The 19,385-nt window shown below is 40.2% G+C and overlaps 2 protein-coding genes and 1 pseudogene across 2 annotated transcripts; 2 read left to right on the plus strand and 1 right to left on the minus strand.

Moving 5' to 3' along the window:
* Positions 1–8,005: 8,005 nt before the first annotated feature.
* Positions 8,006–9,167, plus strand: LOC139112723 (uncharacterized; annotated as a pseudogene).
* An 830-nt stretch (positions 9,168–9,997) lies between these two features.
* On the minus strand, positions 9,998–15,268 carry LOC139112721 (uncharacterized). The gene is made up of 2 exons (XM_070673791.1): positions 12,071–15,268; positions 9,998–11,926 (listed from the first exon to the last, which is right to left on the minus strand). The coding sequence occupies exons 1-2, from the start codon at positions 12,316–12,318 to the stop codon at positions 11,098–11,100; spliced, it is 1,077 nt and encodes a 358-aa protein (XP_070529892.1). The 5' UTR covers positions 12,319–15,268; the 3' UTR covers positions 9,998–11,097.
* Positions 15,269–15,355: 87 nt separating this feature from the next.
* On the plus strand, positions 15,356–16,558 carry LOC139112710 (uncharacterized). Its single transcript, XM_070673780.1, has 3 exons — positions 15,356–15,791; positions 15,894–16,190; positions 16,314–16,558. The coding sequence occupies exons 1-3, from the start codon at positions 15,356–15,358 to the stop codon at positions 16,556–16,558; spliced, it is 978 nt and encodes a 325-aa protein (XP_070529881.1).
* The last annotated feature ends 2,827 nt before the right edge of the window (positions 16,559–19,385 follow it).

Consider the following 19,385-nt stretch of genomic DNA (forward strand, 5'->3'; position numbering starts at 1 on the left):
ATACAAGAAATAAACAGGCGCCTAGATCGGGTAGAAATCGAGCTAAGCACGTTGCGAGAACCGCTCCACTCCACACGGACATCGGAGCCGGTAGCCGCACGACGGGAACCGCTAACTCAAGACCGCGATGACGTACGATTCTCTTTGGACAACCCCCGGCAATACCTGTCGATGAAGCATGCCCTCGAAACGATCCCTTCTTTCGACGGAAACGAGACGCACGCCAAAAAATTTATTAAAGCCTGCGAATACGTCGCGCGAAAAATAGACCCGGCGGACGAAAACGAATTATTAGCCGCAATACTGTACACAAAATTGACGGGACGCGCGCTGTCGCGTTTCGAGACTAGGAAAGTCGTCGGATTCTCACAATTCCTAAGCGAAATAGAGGAAGCGTACGTGCAACGACGGGGCACCTCGTACCTACAAATTGACTTTAATAATCTGCGACAACGACATGGGGAAAGCGCGCAAGCTTTTGGATTCCGAGCGGACTCCCTCGCGACTGAACTATACGACGCCTTAAGCGAAAATCCGAAATATTCAGATGACGAGAAACGCGGCATTTGGAATTCCATACAGGAACAAGTGCTACAAAATTACCAGGCCGGACTCCTTCCGTATACTCAAATGATCGTACGGTCGCGGAATTATACTACGCTGCAACAGGCCATCGCGGGGGCGGCCATGGAGGAAAGACAACGCGGTATACCGACGCGATCCTTCCTGGACCGCGACCCGCCGCCGCGACGCCCCCCGCCAGCCTGTCAAAAATGCGGGAAGCAAGGACACGCGGGATTCGCGTGTCGCTCGAGCCGTTACGCGCAACGTTTCCCGTTACCGCGAGCCGATCACCCGCCGCGCGTGCACACCACAACGAAACATTGCTCCTATTGCAACATACCCGGGCACACGCGCGAGGAATGCCGACGCCTGAAACGCGAGACGGGACCTCGTGAAAACATTAGACGCGACTCCCGATTGCACCCCCCGCCGAGGAGGGCCCCTGCAGTTAACACCGCGCATTGCCAAGAGAGAGAACCGAATACAGATATGATAGGAAGCGGCCCGGGAACCGCTGTTCCGCCGCGCCAGCAGGAGACCCGACTCGCAAGAGATTACCAAATAGCGCACCTGGCAGAAGACACGAGGAGTCGACAGCTCGATCTCGTCACTCTACCGATCCTCCAAGCGAAAAACGGAAAGGCTACTTTCCTCGTCGACTCAGGTGCCGCGGTTACGCTTATAAAGGTGGGAAAATTAAAAGGTTTCACCCCCATTTTCTCCGGCTCGACCGCCTTAACAGGAGTAACGGGGCATAAGGCGAAAACCCTCGGGAAATGTAACGCCACGATCCGCCTCAAAACTACCTTCGTGCACCACGACATGCACGTCGTGCCGGACGATTTCCCCATCGATTACGAGGGAATTCTCGGCATGGACTTTTTAAAGACTCAGCGGACCGTGTATGACGTAGAGAACGGCCGCTTAAGTATAAACCGCGTTACATTCCCGCTCCATCCGTACGCTCGCATCATGTTACCGCCACGCAGCGAGACCATCGTGCGCGCGATTACAAACGAAAACCGGGTGGGCATAATCTACGCACACGAGCCCGCACCCGGGATCTTGATCGGGAATTGCCTAGTCGATCCGATAGACAACGCGTGCCCTATCAGCGTAATTAATACGACCGAAAAACCGATAGTTTTTCCGACGCCACGACTGGTCGTTCACCGCGCGGAATTTGCTGACCCGGCGCCGGTACTCGCGTTACGCGACACGCCAAGCGACGGCAAGGTACAGACACGGATAAAAGCATTAAACGAACAGCTGCGGACATCACATTTAAACAAGGAAGAGGACGACAAGCTGCGGCAAATCTGTGCAAACTTTTGCGACACATTCTACCTCGCTGGCGATACTCTCTCTCACACTTCCGCGGTAGCGCACGAAATAAATAACGACGCGGGAATAAAGCCCATAAACTGCCGACCCTACCGGTTGCCGGAGCGCCATAAAAAAGAAGTAAATCGACAGATAGCTAAAATGATGAACGAAGGAATTATTCGCGAAAGCACGAGCCAGTGGAATGCGCCTATACTCGTGGTACCGAAGCGAGCCGACGCGTCAGGTAACCCGAAACTCCGGATAGTAGTCGATTTCCGGAAACTAAACGACGCCACAGTGGGAGATTCGTTCCCTATACCGAACATTACTGACATCCTAGACCAACTGGGAAACGCGAAATATTTTACAACATTAGACCTCGCGTCAGGATACCACCAAATTCCTATGCACGAGGAGCACAAAAAGAAAACCGCGTTCTCAACGGCACTGGGGCATTACGAATTCAATCGAATGCCGTTCGGGTTGAAAAATGCGCCAGCTACTTTCCAACGACTCATGAACTCGGTACTATCGGGCTTACAGGGAATAAAATGTCTAGTGTACCTCGATGATATCGTAATTTACGGAGCCTCGTTGGACGAACACAACAAGCGACTCGTGGAGGTATTAAAAAGATTGCGCCAACATAATCTGAAACTTCAAGCTGAGAAGTGCGAGTTCCTCAGGAAGAAAGTTTTATATTTAGGACATATAATAACGGAGGAAGGAATACGACCCGACCCATCTAAACTAACTGCAATACAACAATTCCCGACGCCAAAACGAGTACGCGACGTACAATCATTTATAGGGCTAGCGGGATATTATCGCAAATTCATCGAAAATTTTTCAAAAACCGCAAAACCTTTAACCGCGCTTACGCGAAAAGACAGCGTTTTCAAATGGGAAATGGAGCAACAACAAGCTTTTGAAACACTGAAAGACAAAACTAACTACCGCCCCTGTGCTAAGCTATCCGAATTTCGAAAAAATTTTTCTGATTACCACCGACGCCTCGGACTACGCGATCGGGGCTATTCTGTCACAAGGGGAAATAGGAGAAGACCGCCCTATCGCATACGCTAGCAGAATACTAAATAAAGCGGAGAAAAATTACAGCACGACGGAGAAAGAGCTACTAGCAATAGTCTGGGCAGTAAAACATTTTCGCCCGTACATTTATGGCACGCGTTTTACAATAATCACGGACCATAAACCACTCGTGTGGCTATTTAATGTTAACGATCCGGGATCACGATTAATCAGGTGGAGACTAAAATTAGAAGAGTACACATATAACATCGTGCATAAGTCAGGCAAGCAGAATACAAACGCGGATGCGCTCAGCAGAAACCCGCCAGAGGAGTTTATCGGAGTCAGCACAAACGAGACCGGCGAAGAACAGAAGTACAGCGAAGAAGAGAAAATAAAAATACTCCAAGAATATCACGACTCCCCCTTAGTAGGACACCAGGAAGTAAATCGCACAATAAATAGGATCAAATTACGTCATAATTGGCCCGGAATGAATAAAGATATCGAAAAGTACATCCAGAAATGCGTAAATTGCCAAAAGAACAAATTAAGCCGGAAAACGAAAATGCCGCTGATATTAACGGACACGCCAGGGAAACCCTTTGAGAAATGCGCCCTGGACATCGTGGGACCGCTACCGATAACGACCGCCGGAAATAAATACGTGCTGACATTTCAAGATCTCCTAACTAAGTTCAGCAAGGCTATCGCGTTACCAAACCAAGAAGCGGCTACCGTGGCCAAGGCGTTCGCGACAAAGATAATTCTCGAGCACGGCATACCTGAGAATATTCTCACGGACCAAGGGACCAACTTCCTAAGCGAAATCTTTAAACAAACCTGTAAACTATTGAAAATAAACAAAATTCAAACCACCGCCTACCACCCTGAAACGAACGGAGCGCTAGAGAGATCGCATAGAACCCTAGCGGAATACCTGCGACATTATCTAAATGAAGAACAAACCGACTGGGATGAGTGGCTACCCTATGCGATGTTCACGTATAACACCACGCCCCACACATCCACGGGATTCACCCCATTCGAACTTGTGTACGGGCACCAGGCAATGCTACCTACGGCACTGACCACGGTGCCCAAACCAACGTACTCTTACGAAAATTACGCGCAAGAATTACGCGAGCGATTGCGCGCGGCTAACCGGATAGCCAGAGAAAATGCCAGACTAAAGAAGGAAAAAACAAAAATTACGTTCGATCAGAAAATAAATCCGCGCGCATTCAAGGTAGGTGACCACGTGTTACTGCACGACGAAACGGTACGAAGGGGGCGATCGAAAAAATTAGATGCTAAATGGGTAGGACCGTATATAATAATAGAACGGAACGGCGACGTTAATTATACAATAAAAAAGGGCCGAAAAACAACGCGAGTACACGCGAACCGACTAAAAGCTTTTATAGATCACTAATAAAAACGAAGAGAGATCACGCGCAGCGAGGCGGACAGGAGTAAATAAGCAATAGGGATAAGGAATAAACAGCAGGGGGACCAGTGGCAGAGGCAATCGACACCAGCCTCAGGACTCAAAGAGGCTGGGTTCAAGCCAAAGGACGGACAAAGCATAGAAAAATACGTGAACACTACTCACGGTTGTTGAGAGGCCAGACGACCCGGCCAGTCGACGTCACCCGGACCCGGAGGTCCACGTCGTAGCGACGCTCCCACACGGAAATAAGGCGGGAGTCATCCCGCGGCGGGGGAGGCGGCGACGGCGTCCGTGGGGTGCAGCAGGCCTCACACATCCGCGGCTCGAAGAACTGGCTGCACCTCACGCAGACGAGGTACCGCGCCCGGTCCAGGAGATGGTCCTGGCACAGCACTATGTAACCGGGCGCGTGGCACCGGTAGCACCGCTCCCCCGATGCTAAGGTTGCCTCTCTTGGAAAATTTACTGGAAACGAAAAAATCACAAATGAACACCCTGTAGATATAAGTACACTTAAGTAATTATAAGGAAAATAAATGTAAGAAACACAAAAAAAAAAAAAAAAAAATTTTTTTTTTCCGGAAACAAAAACGCGGTATTCTTACTTTCGTTTAACTCCGAAAAATAAGACAAGGTACTTAAGAAAATTGACGTGTACCCGTCGACAACAGGGAGAAGACTGACGGGACGAGCATAAAAAATTCATGGGATAGATTAAGGCGACACCGTAATATTACACGAATGAAATAGAATATATGCACTCACCTCAGCGATAGAGTCCTTTTCGCCGGAACAAACGAAACTTCAGACACGTGGGGACACTTCGCGCACTCAAAACAAAAAAAAAAAAAAAAAGCCAAAGCGGCGTCGCGTTATAATAAGACTGAAAGATAATTTACCTTTCAGAATTATTCTCGCTGCAACACACGGTTCAAACGGCGGTACGAGGGGTGAACAGTCACCGCCGTACAAAATCACCAAATTCGAGAACGAACCCGGGCTATACTTCGAGGGCCAGGGACAACTTCAGATAACCGAATCCGTGTGGAAATTCGTAATAATCACCGACACAGAAGCCATCGAAGCACGGTACAAGAATTTACAAAGCTACGTCACTAAAGCAGAAGAATTATGCGAGAATTTCTACAAAGCAAAGGAAGACCAAATAGGCGCAAAGTGTAAGGAGATACTATATACAGCAGCAGCAGAGAACGATAAGCTAACGGTCGCGTTGAACCGGCTACGAATTATGTACGAAGTGCCAGTACAAAAAAGGGGATTAATAGACATTGTAGGGAAACTAGGAAAATCGTTGTTCGGATTAATGGACGCGGACGACGAGGAGCAAATAACCGAACAACTTGAAATTATACACTCGCGGCAGGAAGCACTACAACATGTCGCCAAGACACAGATAAAAATTCTAAACACGACCATAGGGCACATAAAATTGATGGAAGATAAAGTGGAACACCACATACAGATTTTAGCAAACGCAACGAGCAATATCAGCTGGAGGCTGGACCAGTTGACGCGCAGATTATACGCGATAGACTATTTGTCAGTATTAGAGGCATTAATTAAAAATATGATAAGCGACGTATACGACGTAACCGATTTTATAACGCACGCAAAAGCGGACATTATAAACCTGCGCATACTACCCTTAGAAAAATTAATAATAGAATTAAGAGAAGCTTCGGGGCATTTAAAAGGGGGAAACCACTTCCCATTTAGGGTAAACGAACAAAGCTGGAATGACATACAGAAATACGCGGACATTAGCGCATATTATAAAAAGAACGCGATAGTAATTATTATAAAGTTCCCCATCGTCAAATATGAGTCATATGAGGTAATGAGAGTCTCGCCGGTACCCGTCCTAGAGAAGGAAAATAGATTTAAGGTAGTAAACGTAAACAACGAGGTAATCGCGTTTGACCGAGATAACGCGAATTATATCTTACTAACCGCGGACGAGCTAAAGAAATGCACGCGTGGGAACAAAAACTACATATGCATGCAGAATCACCCGGTTTATCGCGTTAAGGCGAATGCCCCGTGTGAGATACAGGCGCTCACGCGACCCGAACAGCAACCGACGCAATGCGATATACGACACCTCACGTCGCGTGCCACGTTTTGGATGACACTAAGCGAGCCGCAGGCTTGGTTATTTTTGACCATAAACACACAGGAGATACACATGCAATGCAAAAACTACCCGAGCAAAATACTATTGATTGAGCGGACGGGAAAATTGAATGTATACGGAGAATGCAAAATCACCACGACCGACATGACGATACGCACAAGGGCAGCTTCTAACGAGACAGACATAATTACTCACTTACCTCTATACAATCTAAGCCTTACACCCGCGAATGCCTTACCGGAAGGTACGAACGTAAAAGAGATACAACGCGAGACATTTATAAGGAACCCGGTAGAGTTAGATAAGTTAAGCGGCGAGCTCAGTGAGCTAGACAACACAGTGAGTCAGCCCGGAGGTATCACCTCACACGAAATAATCGTGTACACCGCGAGCGCCAGTACCACTGTAAGCGTGATAGCTATAATTGCGGTAATTGTAATATTAGGTATAAGAAAATATAACAAGAATAAAAAACCCCCTCCGCCTCCTCGCATGTTGAAACCAACCACGGCGCCCGCGTCCGTGTAAGTTATAAGTTTAAAGCGATAAGCGAAGCAAGAAAATTAGATTAAGCAACCGATTAATGTAATGGTTTCTGTAAACAGCGATAAGAAGAAAACAGCCATAATAAAACTCTGGCCCTTTTCTTCTCCCCAGGGGGGGAGGGATGTTGTAACCCGACCCTGGCAACAGCAAGGCCACGCACGCGAAGGCCGGGTTGACAACCAGAGTCGATCGGATCATCCGATCGCGGAATCCGCTGACCGATCGACGCCTTGCACTTTTCGCCTAGGCAATGACCGAACGCGGTCACTGTTCTACGCGCCCGGAATCCACGGACTGTTGCTTTTCCGCCTTAGCAACAGTCGCGTATAAAACCCGCGGCCACCGAATGTCCGCGGGTCATTCTGATAATCACTACGACGGGGTAACGCTACCCGAAACCGAAGAACTTAACAAAAGAAAAATAAAAAGACATCGAAGTAAAAACAAGTGTGATCTTTTATTCGCGGCCCTCACTGAGTTACACATAGTTCCGGGAGGACGGACCCCTTGCACCGTCCGGGTGCAACAACAGTGATCTGTATTTAAAAACTGATGTCTTGTTATTAGCTGACATATTTGAAAACTTTAGAGACAGCTGTATAGCGAGTTACAAACTTGATCCCGCATATTATTACACCTTACCAGGTTTTACGTGGGACGCGATGTTAAAACACACGGGTGTAAAATTTGAACTTCTTACTGACATTGATATGGTTATGTTTATTGAACGTGGTATACGCGGTGGTTTAAGTCAATGCTCAAGCAGATATGCATGTGCCAATAATAAATATATGCAGTCATATGATTCATCAAAATCATCGACATATTTAATGTATTTTGATGTTAATAATTTGTATGGATGGGCGATGTGTCAACCGCTACCATATGCCGATTTTCAATGGGTTAACAATGTTTCTAATTTTGATGTGATGAGTGTGCCACCAGACTCACCCAATGGTTATATTTTCGAGGTTGATTTAGAGTATTCACAACGTTTACACGATGCGCATGCCGACCTACCATTCTGTCCAACGCGCGATAAGCCACCCGGTAAGCGGCAGGACAAGCTTCTCGCAACCTTATATGATAAGAAGCGTTACATCATTCATTATCGCAATTTACAGCAATGTATTAATCATGGACTGCATCTTACAAAAATACATCGCATATTACAATTTAAACAATCCCCATGGCTACGTGTTTATATAGAACTTAATACCAAATTTAGAACGCTTGCAAAAAATGATTTTGAAAAAAACTTGTATAAATTAATGAATAATGCAGTATTTGGAAAAACTATGGAGAACGTGCGTAATCATGTTGATGTAAGGCTCGTAACACATTGGGAGAGCAGATTTGGTGCTGAGGCATTGATCTCGAAACCGAATTTTCATAGTCGTAGCATTTTCGCCGAAAATCTGGTAGCGATTGAAATGCGCAAACTTGAAGTGAAATTTAATAAACCGATCTATGTTGGAATGTGCATTCTGGACATATCTAAAACATGTTTATATGAATTTCATCATGAGTACATGCAACCTCTTTATCAAAATAAATGTAAAATTATGTATACCGACACAGACAGTCTTATATATCATATAGAGTGCGAAGACGTTTATGAGATTATGAAACGTGATATTAATAGATTTGATACAAGTGATTACGCTTGTGACAATGTGTATGGTATTCCACAAGTCAATAAAAAAGTACCAGGTTTGATGAAAGATGAAAACAATGGAGCGATCATGACTGAATTTATTGGACTTCGAGCAAAAATGTATGCATTACGAGTAGATGGTAAAAAGATACAAAAAGATTAAAGGTGTTAAGAGTAATGTTGTCGCCAAGAAGATAACGTTTGATGATTACACACGATGCTTGAAGGAGGAAATAGAAATGACGCGTCAGCAAACATGTATAAGATCTAAGCTGCACGAAGTGTATACTATACGTGAGGAAAAAACTGCTTTAAGTCCATATGATGATAAACGATATATTATACAGGATTCTATTAAAACATTACCATGGGGGCATTATAAAATACCGTTGTAAAAAATTTTTATATATATATTATACATTATACATTATACATTATATATTATACAATAACGAAGGATACTGGGAGAATAGATATTGATTGATAAAAAATTTAAAATTCTCAACCATTATTGAAAAATTAAAATGTATAAATTGTATAGGCGTAAGAGCGACAAGGATGCTTGAGTGAAATTTCTAGCGATTCGCCTGTCGCGCTCACGCAGCATTTGTCTTACGCCTATACAATTTATACATTTTATTTTTTTTCTCAATAACGGTTGAGAATTTTGCAAAATGGTACGGGACTTTTCTACTTGTCTCAATCAGTTCTATCTATCCTCTCAGTATCCTTCGTTATGTCTGGGACACCCTGTATATTGTAAATAAAAAATTTTTTTTAATTATATAAAATTCTTATAAAACGTTATTCTTGCATATCCATGAGTTATGTGAATTATTGAATCCCAGCCACTTTACATAAACATTATTTCCTTGTTTTCGTAACACTTTTTCGACAAGATATACATCAGGATTATTTACGTGAAGCAATTCCTGTTCATAGAATCCTCCAGCGATAGGTTTTCCACAAGAATCCTCCAACAAGTATGTCACAGGATTAGTTTTTTGCACTTTGACGATTGTAAATACTTCCGTAGTCCAATTTGGTGTATAGCCTTTTTCAAATATTGTTTTGAATTTGCTAACACGTACTGAATCACCAGTTTTAAACCGTGCTGGAGCAGCAATCTTTATGCGGCTGTAGACCGTTGCCAAGAGTTTGCCTGCGTTTGCAGGGGTAACATCGACAGGTCGTATACCAATAGTTCGATGTTTTCGCATATTATAATCCAAAACAAGCTGCTGCAGTGAATCAAGCCATTTATAATTTCCATTGAGTATAAACATTTTCCACATAGCGTTTTTAAGCGTTCGATTAAATCGTTCGACAACTGACGCTTTCATTACAGTGTATGTAGAATAATGGTTAATATTATGTTTTTTTAAGAGTTTTTGTACGTTTGCGTTGTAAAATTCTTTTCCTTTATCAGTTTGAAGATTATTCGGACATCTTTTATTATTGCGAAAGATCTTTGCAATCGCTGTTGCAACTTCGATACCGCTTTTTGTCTTTAATGGTACAGCCCATGCATGCTTGCTCAGCACATCGATAACGGTGAATATGTAGTGGTAACCTTGGTTGACACGTGTGTATGGGCGCATCTCGACTACATCAGCTTGCCACAAGTCATCATACCCGCGCACTATGACACGCCTTCGAGAAAAATTTCTTCTCGCCGGTGTATGCAATTCGTTTACCAATTGTAGTTTTTCTGAGCTTATTTTCTTTGACATTTTTAAAGCTATGAGATTTACCGCACTATTAAAAAAAATTTTTTCATAAATATGAACAATAGCAACACCGAAAACGATAACAAAAACGGTATTAACAATAGAAAACGGCAACGGCAACGGCAACGGCAACGGCAACGGCAACGGCAACGGCAACGGCAACGGCAACGGCAACGGCAACAGCAACAGCAAACGGCAACGGCAGCTGTTTAATTCTGTTCACCGCGAATAAATTTATTGCGAAGCGTGTTTACCACAACCTGTAGACTACTCTGTAGTATTTCCATTTTCTTATTCAGTTCATTTAGTTGATCTTTTAAATTCAGCACATTCTGTTGAACATTATTATTAAGTTCCACAATTTCATTCTTTAAAATCTGTAAATTTTGTTGAACATATTGTTTGTTGACAGCATCATCATCGTCCAAAGGTTCAGCTACATGCTTAATTTTGTGTGATCGCGCGTCGTAATCGGTGGATGTTACACAAAGAGCGTTATCACGCACGTAATTTCTAACTAACGCATTATATCGATAATGTTGATTAGTATTGCTTCCTCCACCATCTTTAAGCAATGTTCCAAACTTGTTAATCGGCATTTCGATATCAAATGATTAAATTGTGTATGCATACTTCAATTTATAATAAGCCCCACTTCGCGAAGTTCCTCAATAATTGATAAAATCTCATTGTCGTGAGCGTTATGACCTGCATAGCGTGAGGCTTCGAGCAATCGAAGACGATCTACGAGCTCGTTTGGATCATCCCAATGAACATAATCGATTTTATTATTGTTTAATGTTACAGCGTATGGTATACCTTGTCCAATTTTTTTACTCAGCACAGGAGCGATTATATTCTTATATTTGTGACCTTTGTTACTCTTTACTTGATTTTGAGAATTGTAGTCACGTTTATGTGCATTCGTTGCCATGAGTATACTTTTATAATTTTCTTTATCGGTATCAGTATAACTGCTCTCATCGGGAAATCTCATAAAAATCAATTCGTAAAGTCCCACTGTTCCAGGATACTTTTTACCATCTATCAATATATTATCATTTTTATCTAAATCAACACGCTTGTTGCCAATCATCGTTCCATTGTCGTTGAAATAAACTCCGTAAACGCTATCGATGTTAATAGATTTTTTTCCGCTCAAAACAGCGCCTAGATACTTTTGCCCCAACGGTCCATAATGAGTTTGAAGAGTCTTCCAACCTTCTGATGTTTGCAACTTTTGTCGAATAAATGTTACCAACGGTTCGTCTGCGGTATCGAAAACGTCTTTAATGGAATGTGAGTGTGAACGTTCCCTTGATGAAAAATTTCGTTGTTGCGCGAACTTAGGCGTCTCGTTTAATGTGGACGGTATGGTGTGTGATCGTTTTAACGCTGATTTAATTGGAATCGATGCTGTTATCGGTGACGTTGCATTTGATCGTTTTCGTTTTGGTGTCAATCTACTTTCATCTTCTTCTCCCAATAAAGATATCAACGATGTATTTATTAATCGATTCCGTTTTGGTGTCGATCTACTTTATTCTTTTTCTTCAGGTAATGATATTGGAGATGCCGTAATTTATCGTTTTTGTTTTGGTGTTAACACATCTTTTTTTTCCAGAAAATACGAGTCATTCTTTGATATGGCTGATTCAACTTCGTTGTTTCCAACGGTGTTTTCCACAATCTGTTTAAGAGGCTCAACGATGGGTTTAAAATGTCGCTCCAACGCGATATCTTCTTCCATTTTTCCCGTCTTCATGGCATGATACTTTTTGCGAATTGAATCGCTCGTTTGAGCAATTTTCTTCGCAATTATCTCTCGATTTTTAAGTTCACTGTTGTTATTCATATTGAGCTTGACAGTTATCAATCGGTGTATCGACAACGACTGATCACATTATGATACCACGAAGTCGTTAAATCCCTTTCTATAGCGACCGTTTGAAATAGCACTGTCCTTATCAATCACCACAAATCCATACTTTTGTTGCCAACATATTCGACACAATTTATCAAAATCTTCGAATGACATATCAGTGTTAACATGATCATTATATATATGTTTCATATTTGTAACATCCTGTTTAAATAGAATTAAAAAATTCGTATTGTCACGTATAAGATGCTTCGGTATTTTCGCATACGTTTGACAAAGATAAAAACTGTCAACGTTCGCGTGTCGCCCCATTGCAAAGTATTCTCTTACCGCATCCTGCTTATCACATGCTATGTCATCAAAAATAAATATAGAATTCGGAAGTGCTTCGCTCGGTGGAACAACATCAATATTATTTGAAAATGTGAAATAATTAATTTCTTCTATTGGTGCCAATATCTTTTTCAAATACTGATATTTTGGTTGTTGCAACGATTTCGAGTATACATAAACGTTTTCAAATCGTATACCATGCGGACTTTCCAACAGACTTATTAATACATTAGTTTTGCCGCAATTTGATGGACCACAAATGATAGCGCGAATAGAACTCGGTAACATGTTTCCATGTCTATGTAACACACACTCGGATAATAACTTGTCATCGAAATTCACCACCTTGATTGGTGGCGCTTGCTGTATGAACCGCATTCTACCTTCTAAATGAGATCAATATCATCCATGCTGATATATTTATAGTTGTGTGCATAAAAATTAAACGCTCAGTATTCACTATGTTTTTGTTGCTGTCGGACGATTGTAATATCTGTGATTTAACCGCTGAACAACTACAACATATTCCAAAAATATTCTTATTACAACGATTTTCGCAACATATTGACTATTTGTGGAATAAGCTTCCTGAACACTTAAAGGCTGATTTAGATGTTCAACAATACCGTCGATGTTTAAAACATTATAATTTATTGAGTTATGAAACGCATGTTGACGGTCCTGCGCCATTAATAAAAAACTGTATTGAATGTCTGAGAAAAATGGGCGAGGCTTGTTAAACAGAGCGATTAACGCACTTCCGTTTGAATTGCACATACCAGGGTACCAGTTTTGTGGCCCAGGAACTCGATTAAACGAACGATTTGCCAGAGGAGATCGTGGAATTAATCCGTTGGATGCGGCTTGTCGCGATCACGATATAGCCTACTTACGTAGCAACAATCTCGCAGAGCGCCACGTGGCTGACAATATTCTTGCCAATAAAGCGCTGCAACGTATTAACGCAGAAGATTCAAGTTTTGGTGAAAAGGCCGCAGCCACGACCGTATGGGCAGCTATGAAAGCAAAAACGAAACTTGGTATGGGCTTATGTGTAGCGAGGAAGAATACGCTGAAGAAGAAAACGGTGAAGAAACGAACACTTCCGATAGCAAAACGTGGTGGCGTTATACCGCTTCTGCCCTTACTGGGTGCTATCGGTTCGCTCGCTGGTGGAGCCGCAGGAATCGCAAAAGCTGTAAATGATAAAAAAGCCTCACAACGCCAACTTGAAGAAATGAAACGTCACAATTACTCCATGGAAGGTCGCGGTGTTTATCTCGCTCCATACAAACGTGGTGGTGGAGTTCGAAAAAATAATGGAAATAAGAAAGGAAAAAATAAAACGCCGATGAGACGTTGAAACTTCCCAAAGATGCTACTACCGATATACAGTTGCGACAATTAGCGAAACACATGCGCATTCCATATTTTAGAGGCGTTTTTATGCGTGACACTTTACCGATTGAGGGAATACATCAAAACGAGAGCGGTATTGTGAATTTAGATAAAGTTGAAGGATTAGGTACCCACTGGGTGGCATATGCGAAAAGAGGAAATCGCGCTATGTATTTTGATAGTTTTGGTAATCTTCGACCGCCACAAGAACTTGCTCGATATCTGGGGAATGATGCAACACAAATTGAATATAATCGCTTACCATATCAACGATATAATCAAAACAACTGTGGGCAATTGTGTCTACAGTTTCTACAGACGATTGATACACAATTTAAGAACAAACATTATGCGCTGTAAACTCAGTATCAAACATGTCGCTGACGCTCACGTTATCGGGCAAAAGTAGTATCCTCGCGGTGAGCTACTTTCCCGCTATAGATTTAAGCGATGGAGAATATGAACTCGGGCTGGCTGATTTTGAAACGTATTTTACAATTCCTAATGTAAACTCATCAAATAATACATTCTATTTCAATAATGCTGATGATGATAATGATGGAGAAAGTATTACCATTCCCGACGGCTCGTATGAACTGTGCGATATTGCCGAATATCTAAAACGTACGCTCGACGAGCTTCATATCAATGATGTTGCAAAGAACGCGATTTCATATGGTAATGATGAAAAAGATTATCCTTTAACGATTAAAGCTAATAACAATACGATGAAAAGCGAGATTAAGTGTATTTATCAAATAAATTTCACCAAACCATGCAACATTGGATCGTTGTTAGGATTTTCATCAGATCGCATACTCGAGCCGTTACGTTGGCATGAATCGGACGCACCGATACAAATTATCAATGTAAATGTTATTCGCATTGAATGCAGTGTAACGGGGGGTGCATACAGTAATGGAAAACGTGTACATACAATACATGAATTTTCACCTAAGGTTCCACCTGGATATAAGATATCTGAAACTCCAACACAGATCATTTACCTTCCAGTCGTCGTACGAAGCGTTACTGATTTGACGATTCGCATTGTAGATCAGAACGGACGATTGCTTGATTTTCGTGGCGAAGAAATTACCGTGAGACTGCATGTGCGGAGACGACTTTAGTGTGAGATGCTCGTTTTGAATAAAACATCGAACGTGAGACAAACTAAATACACAGCTTCCACCAAAGGGTTCAATTATTGAAGAAAAACTTACTACATCAAACGTAGAATTTTTAAAATCATTGGGTTTCATTGTGTGCAACATCTAAAATGGCTGATATATTGATTATTGATGATAAGCCGATCTTTGACAATAGTATTGTTAAAATTGAAACTCATACGTACAACCCATATGCTAACACAACGTTTGGATATAGTGATGAAATACGGATACCAATACAACAACAGGATTTGTATACGTTGCCATGTGACAGTTTTCTCTATATTGAGGGAAAAATAAAAATAAAAAAACCTGACGATAAGTTAACAGCTGCGCTAGGAAATAATTGTGTAGCATTTATGTTCGATGAAATCCGTTATGAACTCAATGGTGTAGAAATTGATCGCAACAGAAACGTTGGAATAACTAGCACTCTTAAAAATTATATATCGCTAACATCTGATAATGCTGTGATGCTGCAAAATGCTGGATGGAGTGAAACATCAACTACGTCAGAAGGATTCTTTAATTTTTGTGTACCCCTCAGTATATTGTTAGGTTTCTGTGAAGATTATAAACGAGTGGTTGTCAACGCTCGCCATGAATTAATTTTAATACGCGCTCGCAATGATAATAATTCCATTATAGGAGATTCGAAATTAGAGCCAGAAATTGAATTGCATAAAATACAGTGGCGAATGTCTCATGTCATATTAAATGAGGTCAATAAATTATCCATGCTGCGAACTTTGGATAGTGGGCGATATTTAAGCATGACTTTTCGCTCATGGGATTTGTATGAATATCCTCTTTTGCAGAGTACTACAAAACATTCTTGGGCCGTCAAGGCTGCAACGCAACTTGAAAAACCTCGATACGTTATCTTTGCTCTGCAAACCGATCGCAAAAACGTTATGTCTAAAAAATCAACCATTTTTGATGATTGTAAATTAACGAATGTGAAACTTTTTCTCAACTCTGAATATTATCCATATGATGATCTGAATTTAGATTTTGACAAAAAAAGATACGCCATTCTTTATGATATGTATATACGTTTTCGTAAAGCTTATTATGGCAACAGTTCTTATGAGGCTTTTTGCAATGTAGCAGCATTTCTATCATATGGACCATTTGTTGTTATCGATTGCTCTCGACAGAACGAGTCAATCAAAAGCGCCACTGTAGACGTGCGATTAGAATTTGATTGCAAGGAAAATGTTCCTGCAAATACAACCGCATATTGTCTTATTTTACACGATCGCATAGTTGAATATAGTCCACTGTCTAACGTTGTGCGCAAGGTCTTATAAAAATTGCTATATCAGCAGTTTTTATCATATATAAAGAAACAATTTTATCTACACATCATTATTGTTTCAAACACGCGTTCATCATGATTGCGCCAACGTTTGTTGATCTTCAAGGTTTTAATATTGGGCGGCGATTTATTGTAAAAGAAGTTGCAGTGCTAAGAAAGGGTACTGTTCTAACTCATTACATCTTTAAAAATCCAGTGCCATGGAATTTTTTGAAACAATCTGAAAAATCATGCATTTCTTGGACAATAAAATATCATCACGCATTGTCATGGGAAGAAGGAACTGTGCCATACAACATGGCAAAACAATTAATTACAACAGCTGTAACAGGTGTAGACGGTGATGAAGTGTCACGTCTTATATACGTCAAAGGATATGAGAAATGTGCATGGTTGGCTGATATGCTCGACGATGATGTTAGAAAAGATTACACCATTGAAACCTTAGACGCTGATTATGAAGATATTGAATCTTTAAATATTTTAGATACTATTAATACCATGCGATGCGGAAATCATCTTACGCATTGCGCTTTACAGAATGTATTTAAAATATTCAACTGGTGGTCGCAGCGCCAAAAGGAATTATAAAGATAAAAAATTATGTTAACGAGGATGGCGATGAAGTGTAGCATCTTATATCAAAGGATACGAGAAACGTACATGGCTGATATGCTCGACGGCGATGTTAGAGAAGACCACATCATTGAAACCTTAGACGCAGATAATGAAGATGCCGAATCTTACAAAATATTTTAGATCCTATTAATAATCATCTTACGCATTGCGCTTTACAAATGTATTTAAAAATATTTAACTGGAGCATCAAAAAGTTGTAAAAAAATTTTAATAAAAAAATTTATGTTAGCGGATGGTGATGAAGTGTAGCACCTTAAAATATTTAATTAGTGGTTGTGTCAGGAGGAGTTATAAAGATTAAAATAAAAATTATTTTTTATGTAAAATTATGTTTTTTATTTTTAACAAATATATATATAAAATATATAAAATATAATTATTAAAATATTTAAAATATATATTTTAATCTAAATCTAAATCTAAATCTTAATCTAAATCTTAATTTTAATCTTAATCTTAATCTTAATTTAAATCAGGTTTTTTGGCGGCTGAAAAATATATATATAATTATAAATTAAAAAATAAAATTATAATATATTAAAATATACAATTATAATATATTAAAAAATATATTAAAAAATATATATATATTTATTTTTTACCTAATTCCAACTTTCCGGTGCAAAGGTGATGTCCTCCTCCATATCGAATAAACGGCGCAGCCCGAAAACATCACCACCTTCATGGAGGCCCATCCAAATAAATCTATTATATTCCCTATCCCAACGGCGTTCATTTTTATGGCGTATTTTTTTTTTATATTAATAAATCCTTTTATACAAATTTCTTCCGGATCAATCCAACACTAAAAATTAAAAAATTAAAAATTAAATTATTTTATTTTCTACATTCTTTATTATTTAAATATATTTTGTGTAAAAAAGATGACTTACGGGCTGTACGCGTGGAATTTTTATATGCTTATATATATATGCTTAATCTCCACCTCATGATATGGTTCGCTGTCTATGTATATGCGCTGAAAAAGTATTATGATACATTTTTTTCATTAAAAATAGTTAGTATTTTTTTACATGATAGTACTTACCCCAATCGCTGGATATGTCACATCAATGTGATTTTCTATACAGTCGTTATAAAATGAATCACCCATTTTAAACAAAACTTTTATAATAAAAATTGGCTCGCCAAAAAAACTCAAATGCTTCACGACTGAATAGATTTTCATCTCACAGCCTCTCTTATATATACATTTTTTGCATATTGATGCATTTTTTAACACGTGTCGATTTGACAGCATTTTTTTTCTTAAGTGATTCGCACGGGTATATGTCACACACCTTAGGATAGTAGATGATAAAAAAATTTCAAAGAAAGATTCGCATGAGTATATGTTTTAAATGTTTATATTATATTTCAAAATGTTTATATTAAATATATTGTTTATAAGAAAAAAATATTTGCAAATTTATATTTTTAATATAAAATAATTTCACATTATGTGCAAGAATGCATCTTGAGTTTCAAACGTGTAGCTATAAGAAAAATTTGTATAAGTATATGTCGCATTTTTTCGAGATACATCTTTTCAAATGAAATAATTTCTTAATCTCTCATTGCATGATAAAAATGCATCTTAAGTTTCAAACGTGCTAAACGCTGTAAAAAGATTCGCATGAGTATATGTCACACCTTCGGGACTGCTGTTGATAAAAAATTCTTTCGTTTTACTTTCTGACTGTCAGCAGTGAGCTCACAGCTGTAGCCTGTCAGTCGTATGCTGATTTTTTCAAGTGTAACGTCTAATTTCTCTCAAATGGAAAAGTGTTCGTCACTACTGCATATTCTTGCGCGTCGTGAGTTGGGGGATCGTACCCCATTCAGTACAGGCGGTGTGTGGTGTGGTACACACCAAAATCGCAGTTTAGCTCAATTTAGCTTATATTTAGACAATCGCTTATCTCGTAAAAGCAGCCGTGGCGGAATATTAATATTAAACAGAACTTTTCGTTCAATTCCTGAAAATCCCGTGAGTGACAAGCGCATATATGTACTTGATAAGCAGATAAACTTGTGCACCCACATAAAACAATCCGTTTTGGCGGACAGCAAATTGTTGCCGATAAAAAGAATGCAACAAAATTAAAAACGTAAGTTTTTTATTGTATTTATAATATATTAACTGTTGTTGCTAGCGCGGGGTGTTGTGAGGGGGAATA

Source organism: Cardiocondyla obscurior, unplaced genomic scaffold, assembly GCF_019399895.1.
Source record: "Cardiocondyla obscurior isolate alpha-2009 unplaced genomic scaffold, Cobs3.1 scaffold43_0_327834, whole genome shotgun sequence".
Classification (NCBI taxonomy): Eukaryota; Metazoa; Arthropoda; class Insecta; order Hymenoptera; family Formicidae; genus Cardiocondyla; species Cardiocondyla obscurior.